General features: G+C 38.0%; 2 protein-coding genes across 2 annotated transcripts in view; both read left to right on the forward strand.

Moving 5' to 3' along the window:
• The first annotated feature begins 1,199 nt into the window (after window positions 1-1,199).
• Window positions 1,200-4,554, forward strand: btg3 (B-cell translocation gene 3). The gene is made up of 5 exons (XM_020930303.2): window positions 1,200-1,352; window positions 2,043-2,245; window positions 2,341-2,478; window positions 2,797-2,986; window positions 3,608-4,554. The coding sequence occupies exons 2-5, from the start codon at window positions 2,076-2,078 to the stop codon at window positions 3,809-3,811; spliced, it is 702 nt and encodes a 233-aa protein (XP_020785962.1). The 5' UTR covers window positions 1,200-1,352; window positions 2,043-2,075; the 3' UTR covers window positions 3,812-4,554.
• A 988-nt stretch (window positions 4,555-5,542) lies between these two features.
• cxadr (CXADR Ig-like cell adhesion molecule) overlaps window positions 5,543-27,017 on the forward strand; it is a 50,525-nt gene continuing 29,050 nt past the window's right edge. Inside the window, exon 1 of the mRNA XM_020930235.2 lies at window positions 5,543-5,727. Within this exon, the coding sequence (XP_020785894.1) occupies window positions 5,676-5,727 (52 nt within the window). The 5' untranslated portion in view covers window positions 5,543-5,675. The remainder of the gene's footprint in view (window positions 5,728-27,017) is intronic.

A 27,017-nucleotide genomic window follows, 5' to 3' on the forward strand; every position in this document is an offset into this window, starting at 1 on the left:
CACATTGGTGCATAATGATTACAGTTTTTAGGGGTGAAAGTGCTACAAGTGGCACTCTTATATTTTATTTTTCCTCAGATTGACAAAATATTTTTATTGATTTGTAAGGCCTTATTGCAAAACCGTTTTAAAAAGGTAAAGCTGTCTAGCCAAAGTATTTTATTTAATATTTGTATTACTTTTCAAATAAGAATGGTTTCCAAACAGAAAATGCTCTAGTCAGTCTGAGACTTGAGGTTTGTTATTATGTGAAAGATATTCTGAAGTGCAAGTGCTTTTTGGGTTATTTAAATGTCTTAAAGTTAGATCGAAGTTGTTAAAGCAATACAAACGTGTGCTCAATTGTGCCTCTGATGTAAGGGGCTCAAGTTGTTTGTAGATTTGACAGTTATTCATTAGAAACCCTATGCAAGAATGTGACCAGTGTCCAGAAGCCTTAAGTAGAACATATTCTCTGAATTCAGAGCTACACAAGTGTAATAAGCTGTGGAGACAAAGGTGTTGTATATAATCACATTTTAAGATAGTCAGCTTTGTTCTCTCTTCTAGTCTCTTTATAAGAGATTCATGTGTATGACCCCTTTCGGGTCAAACTGTTGACTCCATTTAAACATGTTTTTTGTATTTAGTTTGAATTTTAAAGGTATAATACATTTTGTTAGTGTTCAAACCCCATTCATAAGTGTTACATATACATGGCTCAACAGCAAAGCTTTACTTGCCTTTTGTTGTTATACTTCTCTGTGTTTTTACTTTTGCAAAGACTGCATGTCTGTGTGGAAATACAAGAGGTGTATTTATTCTATGCTGATAGACCAGTTACAACCTGTGTGAAATGTGGTCAAGTGACTGTTTTTGTTTTATTTCAATAAAAACTTAAGTTTAAGTCAGTGTTTCTTTTAACAATGCATTTTGAGTAAGACGGGTATATGACGCCACCTTGTGGTTAGTAATAGATTTGTTTTCTACATATAAAACACATCTGAAGGGATTACGTTTGGAATGTAACCATGACTTTACTGTCATATTTTCATATATTTAATATGTTAAATGTGTCTCAGTTGGGGAATAACATGTGTGGTCATCTTTTTAATAGATCCATGGCTTTAGGTCCGTACCGTCCATTTGTGACGTGCACATGCAGTGTGAGCGTGAGTCATTATGCGAGTCACATGATCACAACCAACAAACCTGATTGGCCGTAAGGTCTCGTGTTTAGCCAATCAGAGTCGCGGAGGGGCGGGTTTACAAACGTTCTCTTTTGGCGTGAAGTTCCATTCATGAATGTGTCATGATCCAACCATATGGTACCGCCGGAGAGGGGAGACGAGTACGCGGACAAAATATCCAAGGTATGGCAACACTTTTGTGAATGATAACGTGGGCAAATAATTGGTATTGATATATGATGAAAAAATAAATTGTGTAATAAATTGTGTTTATGCGTTGGCAACATAGCATCTCGGCTACTTGGTGCTAACATGCTAGATTTAATGTTCATAAAGTGACAAAAACATGTTTGAAAGTAATAGACCATTGAGCATTTTTACGCGGCCTATTTTATATATTAAGTTCTAGAGAAATATTGCTTTATCTGTATTTGTGCTGGAGTTGTTTGACAGCGTGGTCTACCGGAACTGGTGCGTCATAGCCCGCCTTGTGGAACAACTGTAATCCATAGAGGCGGGTTATAATAAAACATAGAAAACTTAAAAAAAAAAATAATAATAATAATAATCCATAGAGGCTGTTGTTTACCGAAACTGTTGTTAACCTAGCAAATTATTTAAACAAAAATATCTTCAACATTTGGTTGCTGTTACCAACCACAATTTTTAGCAGGATCCCCGGTGATCAGGAGGATCTTAAAAAAAAAACAAAAAAAAAAAAAAAAAAAAAACGATCTGTAAGTATTAGAAAAGTGATTGGATCATTTTTTTATTGGTATTTTAAATATAGTGTTTTACTGTATACTGTTTTTTGTAGTTATGCAAATGCAGTGTAATATAACCAATGCTAAGGAGTGTTTTATGTTGTTGCAGAAACTGTCCAATGTGAAGACAATTATCTAAAAAATGAAGAAAGAAATTGCAGTTGTAATATTTTTTCTAAAAGCTTATCTAAAGAAAAGCAGTCATGATTCAGAGAAGATTGACCTTTTCGTTGAGAGACTGGCTGTCGCACTCCATGATAAATTCAAGGGGCACTGGTATCCTGACAATCCCAGCAAAGGCCAGGCATACAGGTAATGCCACACTATAGCCTACTAGAATATTATTGGATGCTGATAGTCACTGGACAAAACATGAAGTATAACATGACATTTGAATTTCGTTCCAGGTGTATACGACTTAATAAATTTTACACACAGGACCCAGAGATTCTTCGAGCTTGTCAGGAAAGTGGGATTGAGTACAAGGATCTTAAACTGCCAGATGAGCTAACATTATGGGTGGATCCTGGCGAAGTTTGTTGCAGGTAAGATTTTATTTAATTTATCTTTTTTTTTTTTATGGTCTGCACTGTTCTCATGACTAGGTTAGACTGTGATCACCACCTTCTATGGTCTAGAACTAATTAAGCAATAAATTAATATTTAAAAAAAAATCCTATATACATTTTGCCCCTGGATTATCATAAATGTATGAAGTAACTATTTCATCGTAGACCAGTCCTATTCTTGGAGAAGACTTTTAACTCAATATAATCAAAAAAGTATTTCCTGTGCCACCATAGTTTATACCCCTGTGGAAAACACTTGGTTTGGTTTTCACTGTTACTTATTTTCTGTTTTAGATATGAGGAGTACAGGCACTTCTTCCCTTTGGCTACATTGTCCAAAGATGAGGATGAAAAAGAACTTGCAAAGAAGGTGACCAAAGCCCTGGAGAGAGTAACGTCAGACTACCACTCTGGTTCTTCTTCTGATGAGGAGACTTCACGAAAATCCACTTTTACGATACCAAACCGCTACTTTAATCCCAAGGTACAGTTATATTTATTTTATCAGATTATCATGTCATCTTGCCTATGTGTGATTAAAGCCACAAAATTGGTTGTACCACTGCTTGGTTTCCATGGTTTTGATCTTAGTTTCCAGGTTATGCTACATGGCAAATTTTTTAGTAAAAAAAGCAAAAAGACAAAAACCTAGTTTTTAATTTTGTAATTTCACTTCCTGGTTGAACTCGGGCTACAGATGTGACATGAGTAGAGGTAATTTGATAACTGTTACCTAGGAACCATAATAAGCTAACATCCGTAATTAGATTGGCTGCGCCGCCTGATGTATTCTCACTTTTCACCCCAGTAGCTATCTGCATTACTTCTGTCTTATAATGTGCCGGCTTTGGCCTGACTATTGATCTAATGGTGAAAAAAAAAAGGCTGATGGTAACTTTAACAAGGGCCAAAACTTTGCACAAAAAATGCAAAAAAATGAAAAAAATGGCACAATGACTTGAGAAAAAACTCATGTTCATTGTTCTGGTGCTGGTGCATGTGTGAATCAGGGTCACTACTGAGTGTGCAGATTTACTGGGAAGTATGTTTCAATGGGGCTTAATAATACTAATCTATTTATTATTCCATTGTATTTGTCTCACAGGCAAATAATTCGGCTCACTATCATTCCCAAAGGATGGAAAGAGGAAGTGGTAACATGTTTCCAAAGCCACCCCACATGTCAAGACCTCGTCACAGACCCGCGCCAAGCCACTGGATGAGACAATATATGTGGGCCAACGCTGCACAGAGTCAACACCATCATGGAAACTGGAGAGCTCCACCGATCTTTCATCAGTACTACTAAAAAGTACTGGCGACAGTCATTCACATTGGACATTAAACCTTGAAAACTCTAAAATGACTGACCAATGTTTTTATAACTAGGTTTTTATACTAATATTTTATAACAGTTTTTTGCACTTTAGACAATTTGTTAGAGTTTGCAAAATCACTTTTATAGGAGGGTAAGATTTTAGTCCTACATATGGAGCCAAGACGTACTGTATTTTTACAATTGTGAATTTTATTGTACCACTTTGTCCTATGAGCTAATATTTTATTTATTCGTTGTGTAGATCTCAAGGCTTAAAGTTAAGAAGTTTTCTAGAAAAGAATTCCCTGGCATCATGATTGTCTAGAAAGTACTGATTCTGTACATTTAGATCTGTCTGCTGTCTACTTAATGGAATTAATGAAGTCAATATTTAAAGATTTGTATTTCTGTATTGTTGATGTGGCATATATTTTGTTTCCACTGGTGCTCTATCAATCTATGTGTTACATGAAACTATTTTAGCACAATCAGTATTCAGCCAGATCAGTAAAATCTGCTGTTTGAACTGCTTTGTATTTTGTATTTAATGTTTATTGATATTTTATGTGGTAGACTGTAGATATATGTAGGAAGATTCCACAATCAGTCAACCCTTTTGTCATAGATAACCATTAACCTGATGTAGATTTAAGAACTATATCAACTATGTGTCCTATTTTAAACTTAGTTTAACCCTAATTAATACGTACACAATAAAAACTTGTGGAATTCTGGTGGTAGTCATATGGACTAGTATTTTCTGAGTTGGAACTTGAACAATAGTTCAGGGGTGTCCCTGATGGGTGGTGGCTTGAAGGATTTGTGCATAGTGGGCATAAAGCCCATTTGGCCTTCAGACCTTCTGAATTGACCCTGATGATGATAGGAGTACTTTTTACTGCAAATTGAAGTATTTGTACTGTAATACAGACCAACATGTAATGTTCCAAGCCTTATTAACAGTACAATGGTTATGTCAAAGCCAGTGTTGGAAGGTAACATTGTAAAAGCAATAACTATTTCAGCACAATTTCCAGGTCTGTCCTTTAAGTACATTTTACAGGGGGGACATTTTACTCTTACTACATTTGAGAGCAGTATCTGTACCTTTTACTCCACTTCATTTTTAATTGGACTGAAAAGTAAGAAAGTACTTTTGATTTAATTTAAGGGGTTATTTTGACTATGTTCATGGTAACATCCTGACTAAAAGTTTTGAGTACAAGGTTCAGCAAAAACAAAATCATCTAAAAAATTAAGAAATTGATTTGTATTCTTGACCAAAACTTAAATAATATCACTACATTTAAGACTTTAACAAATTAACAATACTTTTTACTTGAGTAGACTTTATCATGTGTTATTTTTTGCCTCTGTATCTGCACTTTTACTCAAGTAACAAAACTGAGTACTTCATCCACCATTGGTCAAAGCTGCTAAATGCACACTGTGACTCACACTATTGACCACCGCAGTGTGTCCTCTCATCTGTCTTTTGTTCTCGGTGTAACCTGCACGACTAGCAGCAGCCATGGAAATATAATGAACTCCATAGTACCAGCACAGAACCATAATTTAAAAAAATAAAAATAAAGATCCATGGTACCAGCAGGTGTCAGTGTTGCCTCTCCTCAGCGCGCCCATGTCACGTGACTCCCTGTGCGCGCTCCTCTGGCTCGCGTGCACGCTCACGGTGCACCTGCAGAGAGTGGAGAGAAGAGAAGAGGGTGGAGAGAAGAGGGAGAACAGAGGAGTGGAGTTTGGATGCTTCAGTCGAGCTAGATCACCGCTGACGAATTCAACAAAACTTGTCCGATTAAGTTTGTGAACAAGTGCTGGAGTATCAGACACAAAAATGGAGCTTTTGACGATGCGCTTCGACTACGTGCTGCTTTACCTCTTTATGGGTAAGTTTTTTTTACAGTTTAGTTTAGTATACTTTTACCACTACCGTCGTCCTCATGCGTACTGACCACTGGCTACTCTGACCGACTTATACTGTGGGAAAAACACAGATTATCGTCTTTTATTGTTCGGTATATGTAGATATTTTACAGATTCACGTGTTGTGTGTTGTAAATGTGAGTTTTAACATCTGTGGACTTGTCGCCGAGCGAAGGTCACTTGACAAGAAGCCAAAACAAACTAAATCGGGTGTTTGAAGAAGCATTATTATAATTTCACGTAATATTCTGTGATCTGGCGCGTATTTATAGTTATTTGAGCCCATGTTCTCTTGTAAAACTCCTCCTAACAGCGTAAGGAGCTTTTTTCTACGAGATGTCTGGGTTTTATCGCAGGGCACTTGAGTTTTGACAAAAGCCTGATCCGCTTTTAAAACCTGTAGCTGATGCACTTGAAATCTGCTCCTGTCTGCCATCTGCCCCGACCACCAGAGACCCCCAAATACTGAAGAAGAGATATTTAAGATCTATATTATATTACCTTTCTTTGAAGCAGTATTATAACAATCTAACAATATAAAAGTAAATAACCTGTTAACCTTTGTTCTAGTTTCTATGTCTATTCTAATTAAGTGTGTTTGTCATTTTAACTCGATCTTGTGAGCATAATTTATAATGTAGGCTTCTTTTGGCACATGTGTATGATAAGTATTTTTCTTTATTTAGCTGTATTATCCACATTTCCTGTGAGTTGGGCGTGACTTGTCTTCTCACTGGAATTTCGACTGAAACTGTCCAATCGCTCCTCCCACTCTGAACAATGATGTGAAACTTTTTTACTCTGCTCTATTTTTCCAGTGGTTCCAAATTGTATTCCCATACATTTTCCATAGAACGCTCTGATTGGCAGCCATAGAGCCCAGGACAGGACAGTGGCATTCCTGTGTGCTGATTAGTAAAAGCTTTTGTGACGAGGAAAGCTTTTGTTTTGTGTCTCCTAAACCCCTCAGATGAAAACGGGGCACTGGTGGTATATGGTTGGGAGACAGTGTGCGGTGTAGTGTGGTCTTTTGTTTCTAGCTTCACATGGTTGTGTACACTTTGAGGCTCATTACCATCTTAATGGCATCATGGCCCTGTCATTTGGATGCTGTTCCACTTCAGCACACAAGAACAATATTTGGCAGACTCATAACATTTTGTTCAGATGTGGTACAACATCGCATTAACCTCTGCTTAATGACAAAACATTTGAACGTTTTATTTCTTCAGCTCGTCTACTCTGATGTGTAAGTCTTTACGTAGTTTCACTGCACAAATGAAGGGAATGTCAATGTAACAATTATGATTCATAAAGACTTCCCTACAAAATAGTTTTACCACTGGTGTAGTTCTTCTATTTAGTCATGTTCATAGATTAGATACGAACAATCCAATGTCAGCATGTGAGAGATGCACTTACACTGCACAAGATTTGGAGAAATTTTTTAACATTATTAAAGTATTTTATCTTATTCTTCAATCATCTGTAATTTCCGTTTATAATTGAATAATTTCTAATAATTAGTAATTAGTTAAAATATATTCAAGCACCTAAAGTATTGACTTTATAATAACAAAAAAGTTGTTCAGTTAGAGTTGTTTTGAAAGACGTAAGTTTTGACACGGCGTTTCTTGATAAAAATAATATTGTAGTGTGTGAGGTTATGGCTTTCATTGTAGCGCTGTTCTGAAATCTACACCTCCAGTAGTGAGGTTACAACTGGCCCTCTTCATGGCAGTAAGAAATTTCCCCAAAAAACTTCCCTTTTTGTTAGTGTGATATCAGTATTGGTAAAGCATTTCCATGGTGGCTACCTGTTACAACCACTTTGCTAAACATTTACTTTGTTCTTCAATAATTTATTTTAAAATGTCTTCATCGCTGATTTAACACAGAGTTTACCTTGTCCTGGCCTCATATCCCACTCTGTGCGTTTGGGAGGAAGACGTAAAGGCAATACCTCAAACCCAAGACAAACAAACCTGGAGCACTATCAGCAGGCCCTGAATGCAGTTACCTGATAAGCCTCAGAGCAAAGGCCCTGACTGGAGCCCGTTGCCTGGTTACCTTTTGAAAACAGAGACACTTGTCGCAGCCAGCGTGCTCAGTTTACCCAGAATCCTCCCTTCCCCCTTCTCAAATGTACGTCATGTATAAGATCCTCTTTTACGACAAACCAGCTCCACTGTGTTTGGAACAATGGTGAACTCAAGTGTATTGTATTCATATCAGGTTAATGTTTATTCACAGCATTGACATTGTGGCCTGATTTGAGCTGTTTGCAAGTTTCATGAAGTCACTGGACAATGGAAAACTATTCATTACATTTGTGACTGTGTTAGTAGCATTGACTGTATAAAAAAGTGGACTAAGCAAGTGTGACGTCACCACTTAAATGAAGCTTGTGACGCTAACGGTTACAGGGGCCAATTTGGAGAAAGACTCTATATATGAATAGGATTTTTTTCACTGACAAAATAGTGAAGAAAAAAAAATCAGGATCTTGTAGAGTGGGTTAATACGATCATTTTAAGACCCAAATGACGAGGCTCACAGCAGCAGTTACAGAGAGAGGGGCGACAATATTCCCAATATTCCAGTGTAAGCCAATGGGAGCCAGGGTCAGTAGGAGCCGGAAGAGCCTGCATGCGAACTCCCCATTTGGAACCAAGTGGCGAGTGCGTTTAGCGATGTCTATTTATGTATACAGTCTATGGTCAGTAGGAGTTTAGGAGATATGGAGAATTCTTATAAGTTATGTTTTGGAATATTCTAGTAATAATAATTAGATAATGTTTTTTGCAAGGCATCAAAAGAAGCTTAAAATGTACCGTTTGTTGAGATTATTTCAGTTATAGCACAAGAAGTGAATAGAAAGTAAAACATGTCACGAATGCTTAGAAATTATTTGACTTTTTTTTTCTTAAACTATACATTACATTTTGCAGCGAGTAGTGTGCTATAAAGTTTCATCTGGTCTGTAAACCCACATAATTTTTCAGAAGATGCTCTCCTTTATGTTTTCGGCAGTCTCATTAATGTGAGATCTAATTTCATTTCATCTGTTTGTTCTCTTCATTTTAAGCATGCCGATGACACATCTTCTCTCTAAGCAAATAATCTTAATCGAGCACTTAATGTACCACAAACTTGAGTTAAAAATCTGCTATATTCAGTTCAGATTGTGCACAAAATATGTAGTGCCTCAGGAGTTGAGTTCTCCGCTGCTTTAAGCTTTTCTCATCAGAGTCAAACTGACAGCGAGGACTCGGGGTCACCGTTCCACACGCGCCGGTCAGGACCACCTGTCACGTCAGAGCACCCAAGGGTCTCAACATGTAGCACCCACAGCCTGTCCTCAGTCCAGCACCAGCACTCTGCCTCCAGCCGCTGTCCTTGGAAATAAAAGCAAGAACGCGTTGGATTGGCTTACACTCCAGAGACGCTGCTTTGTCCTCCACGCCTGATGATGGCAGCGACCGCACATGAATATTCACACGGACATTAATATTTTAACATGCCAGCGTTATAAAAGTCCTGTGCCAAGTCCTGTTCACCTTTCTCTGCGTGTTAAAGATGCACGATGTGATTTATTTCTGGTTCATCGCCTGCTTTTCTCCATGGATATGTTATTGCTTTGCCTGGAATATTCTACAGTATGCCATTAAACATGTGTATCTTCATAAAAACCAGCGTGTGGTGGCAGAAAGCAAAGTTACAGGTCAGATCTGTGGAGATGCGAGAGTGCTCACAGTAAAAATTAGTTTTTCAGTAAATCTTTGAGCCATAAAAACACCCATAATTCAGTCAATTCAAGTTTAAAGCCAGACAAAGCAATTACATCTCCATGAGAAAAACAAGTGGGAGACCCTACAGCACTAATGTTACCTAGTGCACCTTTAAGCCCTGATAACGCCTCTACCACGCTACATTATCCCACCTCCTACTTATTTTCCCTCCATTTCATCTCCGAATTACTGAATAGACAAATTGCCTTGTGGAGAATCTGGGAGCATGATTAATAGTGGCTCTTGTTTCTGAGTCCTGTTAATGGGTGCGCGGCCGCTCTGTATTCTGAGCTCATTTCTTTTTCACAGGTAGCAGAGTACAAGTGCCTCCTGGGCTGCTGCCAAGGTGTTATTATAGAAGATATATTGGCACCATTTTACTTGAGCCCCCTGGTCGTGAAGTCAATGTTACACTGACAGATATTTCACGTTCTATGTCTTCTAATTTCTCTAATGCTTTGACCTAAGTATTGACCTTCTGACCATTGGACCCTCAGTGGTATGTAAATCAAAGTTGCAATAATGTCCAGTGAGTTAAGCTGTGGAACAGTTTTGGATCAATGATTCAAATTAGTGGCCCGTGGGCTCATAAAGGTCAGGGCTGATTGTTTAGAGGCCAGGAGACTGTCTCATGAGAGCGTCTATGCTTCGCTAATTTTCAGTTGTAACTTTGGACCTTGGGCATGAACATGGCTGTAAACAATGGGTTGCAGGGGATTGCTATGTGAACAACTGACGTCACCTAAACATACCAAAGGGTGACGTCAGCTGTTCAAGAAATAAAGTCTTCAGCTCACTTTCAGCAATTTTAAATACTTTTAGTAATTCCTAGTTTGTGGCTGTGGTGTGTGCAGTGCTTCCTTAGCAAAATGTACCCAAGCTGAAGACAGCCAGACCGTTTTTGAAACCCCCAAGGTCCACTTCAGACCCCTCAAATGATTCACTTAAGAGAGTGGAAAACACTTTCAAACTTTACCGATCTGCTCCAAAGCAAATCAGTCTAAACAAGGCTATAGTGTTTGACTGGCAGACTTGCATGGTCTTAATGTGAGAAAGTTTCAACACATCCATTTATTGAACAAGGTGAGTGCAGCAGCTTGTCTCTGCTCTGAGTCCATCTGTCATCATCACAGAGTTGGGCCGATAAACAACAAGCACATTCATCACTGAGCCACTTTGTGCCCCCAGTACTGCCCCTGGTGCCCCACCCTCTGCTCCTGATGAGGGTACAGCCTCACTGACATGTAGCTGTGTGACTATAAGAGTTTCAAACCATATTTAACAGGGCAGCACCCTATATTGCAATTGACAGATTGATAATTTCTGCAATTATCAATTTGCTAAGGCTACAGTTATTTGGATAATAGAATGTTCTTTGCAAAGTACAAAATATTGTATCTTTTTTCTATAAAAATCTTGTACCTAGAAGCATACTGAAATGCATGAGATTCTTTTATTAGTTTATTGGGTCATATTTCAGTCTCTCAAATATTAATGCTCCTGGAATTATTTACATTGTGCACTCTGAGTCTGAACCAAATCCTACTTTTTAAATATAAATCGCAATTGCAATACTTGCTACAAAAATCACAATTAGCAGTAAGAGTCACAGTCATGTAGCTCTAGTATTTAAACCATGGCCAAAACATTTTCAGAATTCTATATCAACTTTTGTTCCTCACACATTATACTTTGCATGTTTTTACTGTTCTGTTCTAAGGTAACAGCCCGATCATAAATGAAAACCTTTCAATGTGTATGTTTACAATCCTCATTATTCCTTATATTTTAATTCCTCCCTGATGTGTTACATACATCATTCTTCACAGATAATTTCTATGTCTGTCTTCTATAAGTCTGTGCTGTGGGAAGATGATTAAACATTTCCTCTTATAGCGATAATCCAGTGCTTCGCTAAGAACAATCGTGCTGCTAATTGTGTGACTAATCTAAAAATATGGTGACCAGAAGCAGAAATTGTTTTTTAGTTGGAGAGGCGCTGAAGAATTTGTGAAGCAGTTTAGTACCTCTTATGCTATACATCATCTTAAAAGGCTTTTTATTTATATATTGTCTTGTGCAGATTTAAGGAAAATATATTAATCCCATTTGGTTTGGCCTCTGTGCTGGGTTCAACTCTCCCTGTGCAGTTGTTTCATCATGTTCAATTCTAAGCAACTATGTTAACAATCTAGTTTATAGAAAATGTATTTTAGAGAATAAGGCAATTCTACCTTCCACAATAGCCCATTTTATATAAGGGCAAGTGCTAAGTATTATTAAAATGACATTTGACTGCCACAATTGTCAGAACTATATAATACAAAGGAAAGTAGGTTAGAACATTTTCATAAATATTTAGTTTGCTATAATTGTCATTTTTTTCTGTCAATAATTCATTCATTTTGGATAATCTATTTAATGATGCTGTACAATGCTTTGTTGGAAAGTAGTCACTAATCTCTTCTGGCACTGTTGAAGCAAGAAAACACTTTGTTTCATAACACAGCATTACAAGAGATTAGATTGGATGCAGCGCTCTCAAGGGAACACAGCCTTCATAGTAAAAGATACAAACTTGACTTTATGACACCCCACCCTATCTGCACCGTGAACTTTCTCACCAGAAAGATTTATTAGTGAGGGGAGTGTTGTCATGGTAATAAAAAATCAAACAAAATTTCTATTGATTTTGATATTGCCAGGATGATTTAAAGGTGCACTATGCAACTTTTCAGGTCGAGGGTAGATGTCCCACAGTATGCCATAAAATGTATCTATCTGACATAAATTTGTTATTTTTAATTGCTCAAAAATATCTAAAAAACTTGCACTTCCATTGTCAGCCTCTCCACAGATCTGACCTGTAACTTGTCCTTGTAGTGTCATTTGCTTGTTTCTTTGGAAATGGATACATTGAATGCCATGCTGTAGAAAATTCTAGCCAAAGATATGGACACAAGTAGTTGGCAGTCCACAGAAAAGTTACACAATGCACCTTTCAAAGCAATTTTTATATGGCAAACAATTTACCAACTGTACATTTAAAATATTAATGTGCTCTTATGGAATCGTCTTGATCAGAATAAGTATAACTATTCAGGAAAGGGCCAAACGTGTTCTATTTATCGAATTTTTTTTGTAACAATGTTTTCTCTAATGAGTATCTAGTTTCTATAGTTTTAAATATTGATTAGTATCTGGGAAGCGATGAATCTCCCAACATCTTTTTCTTGACGTTTACATTGATTTTTCTGCTAGGATTGCAGTTTTTTTTTAACAGCCCCTCTCTGTATCCATGTGCTCATCTCTTGCTAAGATGAGCAGTGCATCTGTTAGCCTGCTATGGGAAAGGATCAGCGCCCTAACCACGGCAAGGTCAGCTCACCATAACACACATTTAATTACCGTAGTGCATCTCGCCACCATGTGAGGAAATCGGCAGCTGGCCCGGGTGGCCTCCAGAGAGATGAGATTGCTCTGAAAATAACCCTGTGGCAGTGGCTTTATGACGGTCCGAATCCCTATTACCTCCAACCTTAATCTGGAGTGCTGCTGTATTAATAAGCAGGCACAAAGGGCTCTACGCCGCACTACTGAGATCTCCAAGAACCAGCTGTTAAGTGTCTTAATGGGGCTATGTTTAATTCATGTACACATTACAGCCGCCTGAAATGCCTGCCTTCTCTGGACAGTAAGTGGAGAGAAGAATCAACCTCTGCTGCGTATCTGTCGTATTCTGTGCCACCTTATTTAAAGGTCCTGTATTATGCAGAATTGACTCTTGTGAGCTTTAAGCCATGTTAGAATGTTGTTAGCTCATCAAAAACATTCCTGGAGTTGCGTTTTGTTTTTTTATTATTAGTCTCTCCACATCTACAAAGCCCAAAATGCTCTGTTCCACCTTGTGATGTCATGAAGTGGATGTTTTCAAGTTAACCTTACCTTTTTATTTTATAGAAATTGGCAATTCTCGAGCTAAAAATCATCCAAATTTTATTGTATGGAGTTTAAAAACCCAGTGAAGCACTGCCTGTACACTTCCTGTATTACGAGTGTTTTCAGTTTGAGAGAAGATCTCAGCCTAAATATGAAAAACAAAATAATCAAACAAAACACAGCTTCAGGTATGTTTGTAATGAGGAAACCGCATCATAGCATAAATCAGAAAATAGCATAATGTGGACGCTTTTTAAAGTGCAGTGAAATGGAGAGGAAATCAATACAGAGACATGAGTTATCGTCCATAGCACATGCCAGCACACTACAGCAGCACGCTAATGAGCCTCTGATTAATGATTAATCGCTGTTATATCAGTCGACACGTGTCCACAACTCCCCTGAGCTTTGGAGACCGGGACAATTGCAAGCTGATGGGGTCTCGAGATGGATGATTTTGCTTTATTTGTGGCTATTCTTAGTACTGAGGGTGGAACGAGATACAAGTCCCACAAAATGAGATGACAAAAAAGATTGGGTCCACAACAATGAAATAAGGTGAGATTCTGACACAACTGAGGATAAATAATTTGGGCTGTTAAGTCCACAGATTTTGTTTGGAGACAAGGACAAATGCAAGTCACTGATGTGGTCTCCAGATAGATGATTTTGCTATCGGCGGTGCTATGCATGCACTCATCCGGCTTTTTCTGTTCCAATACCGCTGTTGATACTTTGACATTATCAACCAATACTAGGGCAGAAACTGAAAATATAATATTAGTATTTTATTTAAACACAAAGGGCATATGGTAAAAAAATTATCCAAATTAATTAATTAGTTATTTATCATTTACAGTTATTACTACGGGTATAACGATATCCAAGTCTCACGATACGATATTGTCACAGTATGAACTTCACAGTACAATATTTATTGCGATATCGTGGGAAAGCTCGTGATATGGTGGGGGGGTTCACGATTAGGGATGTAATATTATCCATATTTCTCTGTATAATATTTTCACGATATACATCTCACGATACAATATTTATTGCAATATTTTGTAGAGCCAAACAAAACTGTTAATATGCTACTATGTCTCTTAAAATGCCTTGACAAGACTTAATTCAAAGAACTAAGACTTCTAAGTGCTTAGAACTGTTATTTCTTCATGTAGTCTACACTGAAATGGAGCAAAGGATCATGGTCTATGTAGTTCCCTCTGTCTTTTTTTTAGCTATTGCACACCATAACTCTTTAATTTAAGCAAAGAGACTATCACGATATTTTGGTTATTGTTACATCCCTAGTTATTACATTACAGATTTGTAAAAATACAAGTTCAATATTATGAGACGCTTTGAGCCAACATTGTCTTATTTCACCAATATATAGACCAAAATGGAATATCTGCTAAATCATTGTTTTGGAAACCGAAATCCGATCCACCAGTATCCCACAGCTCCCACAAAATGAGATGACACTGGTCCACGAATGAGACAAGATGAGATTTTGACACAATTGATGATAAATAATTTATGATGTTAAATCCACAGTTTTTCCACAGGTTCGCACAGTCTTGAGGCAATTCCTTGTGACGAGGTCTTGTTCCAGCCACTCACTGCTGTAGTGGACAATAAAAAATCCATCACTCTACACTGATCCAGGATGGTCCACCTAAGCCATGTAGCATCCCTGTCTAGACGTGTCAGGGGTTAGACCACAGGATCATGGTGGAATCAGCTTGTGTTGCAGGTTTAAGACAGAAGCACTTAACTCCCACCAGGGAAATGACCTTGAAGTCTACAGCTTTAAAGAGGTTATTTAAGGATTCTGGAGTCATTGCCAAGAGTTGTGCTTGATTTGAACCTAAACTGAAATAACTATGTAAAATTCCTGATAAAGACTTGTGTTTTGTCATTACTATAATGTCAAAGTGCGGCATAACCTTCTGAAGTTGGCACATCACTTGCTTGAAAATGGAAAGTTAAAACCATACTGCAGAACACTCTCCACGGAGATAAGTTTTATGCCATACTGTGGAATATTATAGCCATGGGGACAATCAAGAGGAGGCCCTCATCCACGCCGAGTCAGATTTGTGGAAATGCAAAGCAGCTCAGACATTTTTTCATATGTAGTTTATATAGTAATCTATCTTTTTTTTAACTAATACATTATGTGGTGGTGTTTTAAACAAATTACTTCATTATAGTCTCAAATTATGATTGTATGTTGTGGTAACTTTCATACATTTTACTTCATTATGAAACAGCACAGCCTCTGCCTTTTGATTCTGAAGTAATTTCATGGTCTGAGGTCCAATTTACTGCTGCTGGACCATCATGTTCATACACACAGTTAATCATGTGTTCATGTGTCTGCCACTGTCCCTTATCTGTGGCACTGGCTCTGCTGCTCTGACAGTCTCTAGTCTAAGGCTTTTAGGTTATCTTTCCAAACCGTTCACTTCAGGGGACAGCGCCAATTTTTACGTGTTTTTTTCCCTGTACTCATGTTCAGTGTTAGGACTAGGGATTATGACAGAACCAGAAGTTTGTCAAGGCCTTTTAAAAAGAAAAAGTAGCATATTCACAATTTTGTTATCCAAAACTTGGTATTTTGTGGAGGCTATAGTCACATCCCTAGTTAGGACTGCTTTTAGAAAAATATCTAATTGCAAGTTTTGTAGATGAGCACTGCGATTCCACTTTGATTCTGCACTATTTATGTTTTGATAGCAGGATTCTGTTGTATAATTCATAATCTAGGCACATCCATAAGATTTAATAATTGAGAGAAGACTTAAATATGAACTGCTTAACTAATCTAAGAATCCTGCGCATTTCTGAACATGTTTGTTGAGGTCAGGAGCAATTTTAAAATTTTTCATCATAAAACAGGATGATTTGTTGTTTGCAGAGAAAATTATGTTGGCTAAATATTTACAGTTCTTGCTAATTGCTCATTTAGATTAAGTTTTAGATTTGATTTCACATTTTAGTCAGTTTTTGTCACATAAAAAGACTGCAAATACATCGCAATTAGTTTCAGCTGGTGGTGGGGTTATTTTTAACTCCCCATTCACTTGTTTGTCTGTGCGCTGGAGTGGTCTGGGGTGAGTGTCTGAGCTGGAGGCATGAATCAAAGCAGTGTCCTCTGTTAAAGTCTAACAGCTCCTGACAGTGTTTGCCCGTGGCGTCCTACAGGGCCCCACATTCAGGTGCACTCTGCTCACCTGCATCAAAGAAGTAAGAGCTGCACGGAGCCCGCAATATTAAAGGTCCTATATTATGCAATATATATGACTTTTGTAACTTTTAGCCGTCTTATAACGTTGTTACCTCCTCAAAAACATACCTGGAGTTGTGTTTTATTTCATTCACACATGAGTAATTATTTTATTATTAATCTGTCTACATCTCCAAAGCTCAGAATGCTCTGTTCCACCTTGTGATGTCATGAAGCAGTATTTTTCAAGTTAACAGCTACTTTTTCAGTAGAGATTGGCAATTCCAGGTCTGAAATAATCCAAATCATTCTTGTGAAGGTGTATGGAGTTTAAAAACACAGTGGAACACTTCCTGAAAAACAAAGCAAATGTTTTGATGAGGAAACAGCATTATAATATAGATGAGAAAATAGTGAAATATGGGCCCTTTAACACGGGGCCCGGGCAGGACGCAGACAAGTCGAGGAAAGGAAAAGGATTATCCATGGTGTTATCTTTTAGCAGCAGTCTTATCTCGATGTCCTCCTGAAGTGTAGAGGACAGGAAGACTGCGTTAAATGCTGTGGACACTCTGGGTCTGTACACGCTGTGCTGCTGTAGAGGCGTTTGTAAAGGAATTGATGTTTCACAGTTATTACAAAGTATTCTGTCAATACACCATTTGCCTCTGTCCTCAGGGAGCTCTCAGCAGCTATTGGATATCCTCTGAAAATCTGTGTTCCTGCAATAACAAACTCTGTACAAGTGTATTTGTACAGAGGAGTCCACCATTATGTTGTGTCCTACAGGCAGTGTCTAAATTTAGACCACAAACCTGGACAACATGACTGTGAAGGCCCCTTGGTCAGGTTGGTCTTGAAATGCAGTGGGCAGTAGAAATGCAGTGTTTCCCGTAGATTTTGTTCACACTATGGTGATTCAGACTATATGGCTTTTTTCATTCGCACAATTTGTGGAGTTTAAATGTCACTTATTGCCTGTATTTCATATTCTGTTCTTTTGGAGCTAAAATTGTTACATTATATGTATATGAAGCAACAAAGAGATTTTGTTTGCCATTGTCTGTCCCATATTTTTTAAGACTATGGGGGAGCATTTTAGACAATGGGTGGCCAACATAGTCTGTACTATTAATGGGAAAGTCTGGAAATGTGTCATAAGTGTTTTATCATTTATTTATCTCAAACACACATTGTATTCAGTCCAGAGTTTAACAAAGGAAAAAAGAAAAGGATACAATTTTTAAAAAGATAGCTTAAGTTGCCTTGGCCAAACTTCATGTTATCAGTGCACAGGAAAAGTTTAAAAGTTTCACAACAGAGTTTGCTTCATGTGAAGAAGTGAAGGAGGGACCCAGGAATGTTGAGGGAGGTGCAGTGGTCCTCCTCAGTCTGAACTGTCTGTGGCCTGGTATCACACTATAATCCCTTTAGCTCTCTGGACTCCATCCAGCAATCTTTTCCCTGCCTGTTGACTCCACATGGGTGTTTACACAGGATTTTATTGAAATACAATTTGGCTGATTTATAGTATCACTATAGTAGCAAGTTAAAGTATGCATATAGAAAAGAACTAGTACAAACTTTGTGAAATTGTAAATTGATTTTGACATAGAAATAGCACTGTGTTTTGCAGTGACTATAACTTTTTACACTCTTCTGCTCTAATGACGCTGAAAACTGAAATAGTTGTGAACTCCACAGAAAGGCCATTAATCCCTAATTTAGTGCGATGTTTCAGAGGGACACGTTCACGCTCTGCTGCTCTAAGCCGGCGCAGTTATGTGCTCATTTCTGACATAATGAAGCCTCCGGCTGGGAAAGCATCGTTTGCTTTGTTTCTTTCCTGTCTCAGCTGATCTCCTACAATATAAATGTGTGTTTTTATAGTCACAATAAGATTCTGAAGTTTGGTCTTCTGCAGTTTGTAGCTTCTGTTTCTTTGAATTAAGTGTCTGCTCTTGTGGATCAGCGACACTCCCTCCTGATCACAGTTGGCGTTGGGCCCCGGACAAAGGCTGGGGCCCCTTGGGTCTGCTCTGTGTCAGATGCTCTGTTTGTTTTGGGGGTTGGGGAAACTCCTGTGTCAGGAGACACATGAGAGGTGGACTCCTGCAGGCTTTGGAACTCACTACCTGCTGCTATGAAAACACTTAAGACTTCAAGGGTGGACTGAGATTTGCCTTAAATGCCTTTTTTGTTAAAGTGGTCATAGTATTATTACTTTTGCATTACTGGCCAAATCTGATCTGATCCTAAAGATAAATGCACTGGGCATACTGTATGCACTCTTCTGTCAAATGTATTGTTCTGACTTGAGTTTTGTGCGACGCCTGCAGTCATTTGAATCACTAAATCTATCATTGCGACACGCCGTGAGTTTTTATGCTGGCCTGTCATTTCCTTTTTAATATCCTGCACAGATGGCTGTATTGGCACATTTGCGTCTGTCTCTGGTGCTTATCAGCTCACTATCATCTGTAGAGCACATCCAGAGCCTCTGTCACCAGCTCAGTGTGTCTGAGTGCAGCAGACCTGAAGGACGTTCTGCTCCTCTGGACCCCTCTTATCTGACCACTCTGATGCTTCATAAAGTGGCACTCCCTTTGTGTATGTGTGTGTGTATGTAAGTGTGTGAGTGTGTGTGTATGTGTATGACATGGTAAAACGAGGCTGGAGGCAAGGCCAGGCTTTAAGACTGGCTCCGGGACAGTTTTAAAGCAGAGGGCTGTGGGCGAGTGGCAGCTGCTTAAATCCAGTGTCCACACCTTGTAAAATGGTAATGAATTCTATAAATAAGCAGGACAATTCCCAAGGCTCTGTCTTGCTTGCAGCTTGAACCTATTCTACAAACTTTTTAATAAAACAAGGCAAAAGTTTGTTTTAGAAACTCCCTTTTAACCCTCCCTGTGTACCTGATTGTTACTTCTCAGAAACGTGAAAAACTTAACTAAACTTTTAAATTCTTTGCATTGTAATATTGCAGGAGCCTTACTTCCTGGTTCACAGAAGATAAAAACACTTTATATCTTAGATGCAGACATAGGTTGACCAGATTTAGCCAAAACTAGTGATTTGTCTCAGTTTTACACAAGAAATGTCCAAGATGTCCTCATGTTTAGACCAGTCTGCTTTAAACCAGGTCTAAACCAGAACTAAACTAAGTGTCCCAATTTTTGACCAGTCTGAGAATGGGCAATGTTACTTGCTCTTTTCACTATTTTATTTATACCAACCATCCCAACCAGGGTTTGTCCAAGTTTTAAAATGTGAAAAGCCTGTCACCCTACGCCAACAGCACTCAGTGGGCTCATTCTTAGCCTAAGAGCCGCTTTTACAGTACATCTGTACTAGGAAAGATTCCCTCTAAGAATTACAATTTATGGAAACGGCAGTCAGCACTTTATTAAAATAAACATGGTTGTCAGCAGTTTCCCATGATGGCAGCGTTCTGTCGTCATTTGTGTCCATATTATTATCATGATTACTGTTGTACATTGTGGCTGAAGCTCACATCAGCAGCAGCATAAATACATCCCCAATGGGCTTGTCTGAAACGTGTCAAATGCCCAGGCGGCAAACTCAAATGCCCATCATTCGTCATCCCTTCATCATTTAATGCTCAATTATGTCAGAACAGCCCTGGGTCACATACACTGGGAATTGGATGGCAGCGTATGTGGCAAGTGGTGCTTTCAGGCAGCATTACAGCGCATCACTATGGTTCAGCAGACACGGCCTTGTGCTACTCTAAATAAACCAGACTCCACCCGCGAAGTGAACAGTTCCAACTCGGCCTGACACGATAACAATGTTTGTAGCACGATATATACGATATATTGTTTCATAAAATATCATGATGAACCATGATATTGAAGACCACTTTATTCCACTGACATTAATAATAGAATTCAAATCTAACCTAGTACACTTGTTTATCTTGTACCATGTTACGGCGTGTGCATGCATTTTTCATTTTGGTTTATTTATTTATTGAAAAACATATAAATGTGCGTTGAGTAAGATTGCATCTATACTAACATGATTTGAACTCCTAATTATTCCCATGGAAATGTTGTAAAATATCGATCTCCATGGAGAATGTGTCTATTTCCATGGAATCATGCAGGTGACGTGCCACCTACAGAAAGTTAAAAATAAGATAATTAATTGAGTTATAAATACATATAATAGTATTTGACACAACAGCTCAAGAGTTAATGTACCACAAATAAATTAGGAATAAAATAGTTACTGCCAGTGCAAAAAAACTATCTAGATAAATATATTTTTTCAGTAATTTATTCAACAATAAGTCTAAATAGTAATTATCATGACAGTTCCAACAGGACCACAGGGAGGAGGCGCAGGAAGCCACTTCAGAGAGTGATCTGTGCTGTGCCAGAATACTAGATGTTTTTCCGTTGTGGTCATAGGGGAGGATTGTGCATGTTTGTGATGTGCAGTTTTCATTTGTGCTTTCCAAACTGCCATTTTATCCTAATGAATCATTGTTTACACCCAAAAAAAATCTTTAAGTGATTATTTTTTAACTGGAACTTAAATCAATACTGTCTTTCAAATCTTTTACCAAACAATGCATTAAAATGTAGTAGGTCTTGTCTAATTATCAGTGATCATCTTGGGTCTTTTTACAGTCAATCCCCTGGCCCAAAACATATGCTTTTACAGAGTTTCAACCTTGGAGACAGAAATGTGACTATTTTTTGTGTTATGCTTTTGCACAATCATTAAAAAGTCTGTATTTATTTATGAAAATGAACATTGAAAGCTATTTTTATTAGTTTTTAATAAGGCGAAAATAAACTAAAAAATAAAGACAGTTTAATATGAAGGAAAACATAGTGATTAATTTTTCGGCACATCGCCCGCCTTAAAATGTAGATTATATTTGGTGCTCAAGGACAAACTGCTGCACAGCGAGCATCTGTTCATTTTATTAAATTAGTGTGAACATGACTTCAATACTACCAATGATACGCAGCTCCTGAAGCTTACAGTATACCACACACCAGGCTAATTGCATGAAAAATATGCAAATCTCCTATACGGTAAACTGTCAAACTGAAATTAATCCCAATGCGATGTCATTCACCTTGCACATTGAGTCTTTTCTTGTTCCTGTTTTTCTTGTGAGCCCAAAATAGCTGCTGCCTGGTCTTATCTCCCCTATGGTAACACTTGGCTTTTCAGACTCTACTCAGAAGGAGTCCTGAAAGGTGAAAGGTCATGAAGCAAGGTCCCTAATCCTGCTGGTTCTCGCTTCGCTGTCTGAAGGACTTTAGCTTGAGGTCACAACAGATCCCCTCAGCTAACGGCCCTGTGCTGTCCTACCCCATGATCTATCACTTATTGGAGAGGGACCTGTTAGAATAATGACTCCTGCTATACTATAGGCAGTGTTGAGAAAGTATTGTACTAGGATTTCTGTTCCTATTTGCAACTGTTTTAACTGTTTTAACACACCGAGCAGGTCTTGTGTCTCAAATACTCAAAACTTTGGAACTGCTAAATAGTTGATGGGTGATATTGGTGAAGTAATACTAATTGTAACATTGATCCAATAAGAGGTGTGCAGAAATATTGATATATAGCATCATTTAATGTGATGATACATTATCAATATCGTGGGCTGCTGTATTTTACAAAATTATTTTGTTACAGCGATACAGTTTTGTTGCTTGTGTAGTGGAAACAAACACATTTGACATTTTCACTGTTTTGATGATTAAAATGGATGTGTTTCAGATTAATTTTGCACAAAAAGTGGTTTAACAAAGACTTTTAATATCACAGCTATCATTTAGCCTTTATTTTTATTGACTCGTATCAAATCTATTTGAAATATATATTATCTCACTGAAAGCTCCCTGTATCGAGATATGTATCATATCATGGCCTGTTTATCGAGGTATTTATTGTATTGGTAACTTCTTAATGATACTCAACCCTAGATCCAATGCAAGACCAGTAAGATTTGTATTAAAATGCATTCAAACCTCTAATTATCTAAAGAATTTTACCTTGGCGTGTAGAAGGTTGCTTTATTTATCTCTCCAACTCCAACCTAAAATATAAGCAATACATTTCAAAACTTGATTAAAATCTGTTGAAAAAATAAGCTTGAAACTGGCATATTTCAATATTTATTAATATTTGTGTTCCTTTTCAGTCATTTCATTTGCCGAGTGCTTATATAAAATGGATTAATAGACTAAAGATAACAGTACTGCATTTACAATTTCTCACAGTCAACTAAATCTTCAATGTCTTTTCCATATAAAACACCGGAACAAAGATGCAGTTGTCATCCCTGGAAGCTGCCAGTGGGTCGAAAGATCATTTTAATTGGCACAACGATTGGAAGCCAAACTACGGCATTGTTATCTCGGGCTTTAGACCAGCCTCTTCTCAAAGACACCCTCAATAGTAAAGTAATGTGACTTCCCTCCACAAATGCCCATTCTGTTACCACCTACTCAATCTTCCTCTATGTCTTCTTTCGCCTCCTATCTCCCTCCTTCTTCTCTTTTCTCTCCCACTGTCTCCAGAGCACCCCGGCAACCTTCTCCGTCGAGGGATTGGTTGCCAGGAGACAGGATTCGCTCCCCATTGTATGGCGATCCGCGACAAAGGTTGGAGGGGGGTGGTGGCTGTTACGCGGGTCGTACAATCAACAGGCCTGCGTTGAGTGCCCGCCTTCCCCCCCAAGAGCACCCCGCCATGAGAGGGTGGGGGTAGCGCGAGAACGACCACTGGGCTGAATGAAGTAGGGTTGGGGGGTATGGGTGCTCCAAATTCCTGGTACTTATTCCCGGCGCCCTAGTAACCACAGGATGTGCTGTGTCAGACTGTAGTGGCCACTGTGAATAGTTATTAAGAGAGACTTTTTAATTAGCTTACAGCCCCTCTCGCCCATTACTTTGCTAACAACACATGGTTTGAATTATTGTTTAGGGAAATGAATGGTGGAGCTGCAGCAATTAATCTGAATAATCGTGACTAGTTGACAATTAAAATAATTGGATTTAGATAATTGTTATTGGTATCTGGACTATACAGACTCTAAAACATTCCAAAAGACCTACTACAACAAAGGCAACATTATTAAATCATATTGTCTAAAAAAGTATTTAACATGTGTTCTTATTAGGGCTGGGTATCGTTAAGAAGTTGCCGATACGATACATACCTCGATACAGTGCATTTTTGATTTGATATGATATATTTCCAATAGATATGATGCTGTTCAGTAAAAATAATGGCTAAATTGTGGCTGTGATAAAAAAATTCTTTGTTAAACCACTTCACTATGCAAACTGAATATAAAAATTGCCCATTTTAATCATCAAAACAATGAAAATGTCAAATGTGTCGACTTTCCTTCCTCTAAACAAGCAACAAAACTGTAGCTCTGTAACAAAATAATTTAGTTAAAGTTACCAAAAATACTCTTAGCGATATATCAATACAGCAGCCCACGATATCACCATTATATCATCACATTAAATGATACGATATATCGATATTTCAATATTTTTGCACACCTCTAGATCTTATTAGTGTGTAAATAACCAGAACCTTGTCAGAACTGATGAAGCTACTCTGTATAGTGGCGAAATGTATTTACTACTTGAAAATTCTGTTGGTTTTTTTGGACAACTGGGGGCTTACAGAGATCAGTAGTGTACTATTTAGTATCTAGAAACCTTCAGTCACCATATTTCAACCTTTTTATTTGGGTAAAATTCTCAATGTAGAATCACAATTACTGTTTGTCTTATAGACTGTTTAAAGGACACAGCTAACCTGCTAGAGGTCCAAATTGGAAGTGTTCATGGGGGCGTATCTGGCTCCATCAATCCTGACTTCTACTGACTTTACATTGAAAAACTGTCACCCCTTCCTCTCTTTAACTGCTGTAGTGAGCCTCGTCATTTTGGTCTTAAAATGTTCGTATTAACCCCTAGTTCTAATATGAACTCGGCTCCAAATTTACCTCTATAAGTCCAAGCCTCATGAGCTTTATTTGGCTGGAACCAAAGGCTATGGGTGACATCACATTCCCTTAGGCCAAGTCTTTATATAGCCTGTGTGATTATTTTTTTCATGTTGCCATCTAGTTAAACCAGACGTGTCGACTACTGAAAGTTAGTGCAGTCCTACTTTCTATTCACCAAATAGAAATGACTCACTATTTTTCATGGCTATCCTTGGACACTACTAATGGCATCCCTTATCAGCTCATTATATTAGCTGCAGAGGAAGGCCCATTTACACAGCAGTGCCATTACTCTAAATAAAGCTTGTCTGGTACACACATGCAGCGGGCGGTGGCAGACTTTGAGCTAGCTAACATTATTGCAGGGCAGGCTTACTTAATGTTGACTGTTAATGATTAGCCGCTAGCAGCAGTGTTGTTTGTGTTGGAGAATGAGTAAGCTGGCCTTTTCTGTTGTAATCATTCATTTGGCTGTACAGGCCTATGTGCTTATTTCCTCATTAATCCAGAGCTAGACTATTGTTTTGAAATCAGTTTTGGGTGTCTTTAATCCCCAAAATGAAAACTGCTGGATAATTACTCCAACTGGACTCCAGGGAGTTGGTACAAATGTGTTTTTTCAATTTGCATGTTACATTATTGCTTACTTGTTTGCCTTCAGATTGCAGCATTCTCATTAGAATTTACAACGAATACATAAGCTTAAGTAACGTGAAAATTGTTACTATTCAGATTGTACTATAATTGTAAAAAAGTAACAAAAAAGAGATAATTTTAGAAACAACTATACGTCATTTCAATTTAATCTACAGCCCAAAAAGTAAACCTAAATGTAAACTGTCACAATAACTTTACTTTAAATTATGATTTCATGATGTGGGTCATATACTTGATGGACAATATGAAAGAGGATTTCACTGTTTTAATTACAGTGAATAATCGTTAAATTGTAATGTTTCTTCTTGCAATTACAGTACTAAAATTTGAAGAGAATTTTTTGTTTTTTTGTGGAAGACTGCTTAAACACCCAGCAATTTTCATAAACAAATCATTCGATAAAATGGACTAATGTGACACATGCTTTTACTTTTCATTTTTACTTTTTAACTAGTCATTTTCTTGCTTTTGTAGTAATTTTTGATCATCTGTACCTATATGCGATAGGACTGTTTAAGAACGGCAATATCACTATTATTGTGACATATTAGTATACTTTTTGATTCAGTCATTTCAGTTATAATAAATAAAACTAATAATAATAATATATGCTTTAATTTGTGAGTGAAACTGTCAAAATAAAAATGGAGACAGACTTAAGGAAGTTTAATAAAATCAGCTTGGAGATGGATGGAGAACCTTGGTGTATTGCATTATATTGAGTATGTTACAATATCGGTTATGGTATTATTATGGTATCGTATCATCAGATATTTTTGTGATAGGTACTACGTCTGCCCAATATATCTGTACTTCTTTCTCCCTTGCTGACACGACTGTATGTTTCCCACTCACCGGCTAACCACTAAACGTAATGTCCCGCTGGCTGAAGTGTAATTTAAACAAATGCCTCTTGACTGCCATTGATCTAACAGCTACATCTGACAATGTCCCTCACAGCCTGTCACACCAACATTCACTCAGCCTGATGAACGCCTCCAGTCCAGTACTTTCTCTTTGGCGAGACAATTTTCATCTTTTTAAATGCAACTTTGAAAAATGCCCGGCTCCTTTAAGCGCCTGATGAATTGACAGAGCTTTCCGTCATGCACATGCCAGACCCGGTATCCGTGGTGACAGTGATGGACACGTCTTGCCCCGCTGTATATTGCTCGCCGTTCCTCTTGCTTTTGCTCGTGGCTACGGATCACGCGCTCATCAGGGCCGTCTGTCAAAACCTGTGGGCCGATTCAAACAGCTGCAGCACTGAGGACCACATACGAGTAATGGTGGAAAGAGTATTTGAATGCTTAGTTAAACGGCTTAAGATGTACTCGATCGGTATTGTTGTGCTGCCAGCATTGTATTTATTTGTATTGAATGTTTCATGGTATGACTTTAAACATATCCATCTAGCATTTATTCTTTATGGTTGTTTCTATTGCTCAAAACACACAACATACAATACGATAATTCCTTCTGTGAAAGGAACCGACTCTCCACAGATCTGAATTGTAATGTAGCGTGCCTGCTTGTCTCCCTCATGAAAGGTTTAATCCATACTCTGGAACATTCAAGACAAAGCAATAACATTTCCATTAGAGATGT

Source organism: Boleophthalmus pectinirostris, unplaced genomic scaffold (genome assembly GCF_026225935.1).
Source record: "Boleophthalmus pectinirostris isolate CB_2022bp ecotype Guang Dong unplaced genomic scaffold, ASM2622593v1 HiC_scaffold_12, whole genome shotgun sequence".
NCBI classification, from domain to species: domain Eukaryota; kingdom Metazoa; phylum Chordata; class Actinopteri; order Gobiiformes; family Gobiidae; genus Boleophthalmus; species Boleophthalmus pectinirostris.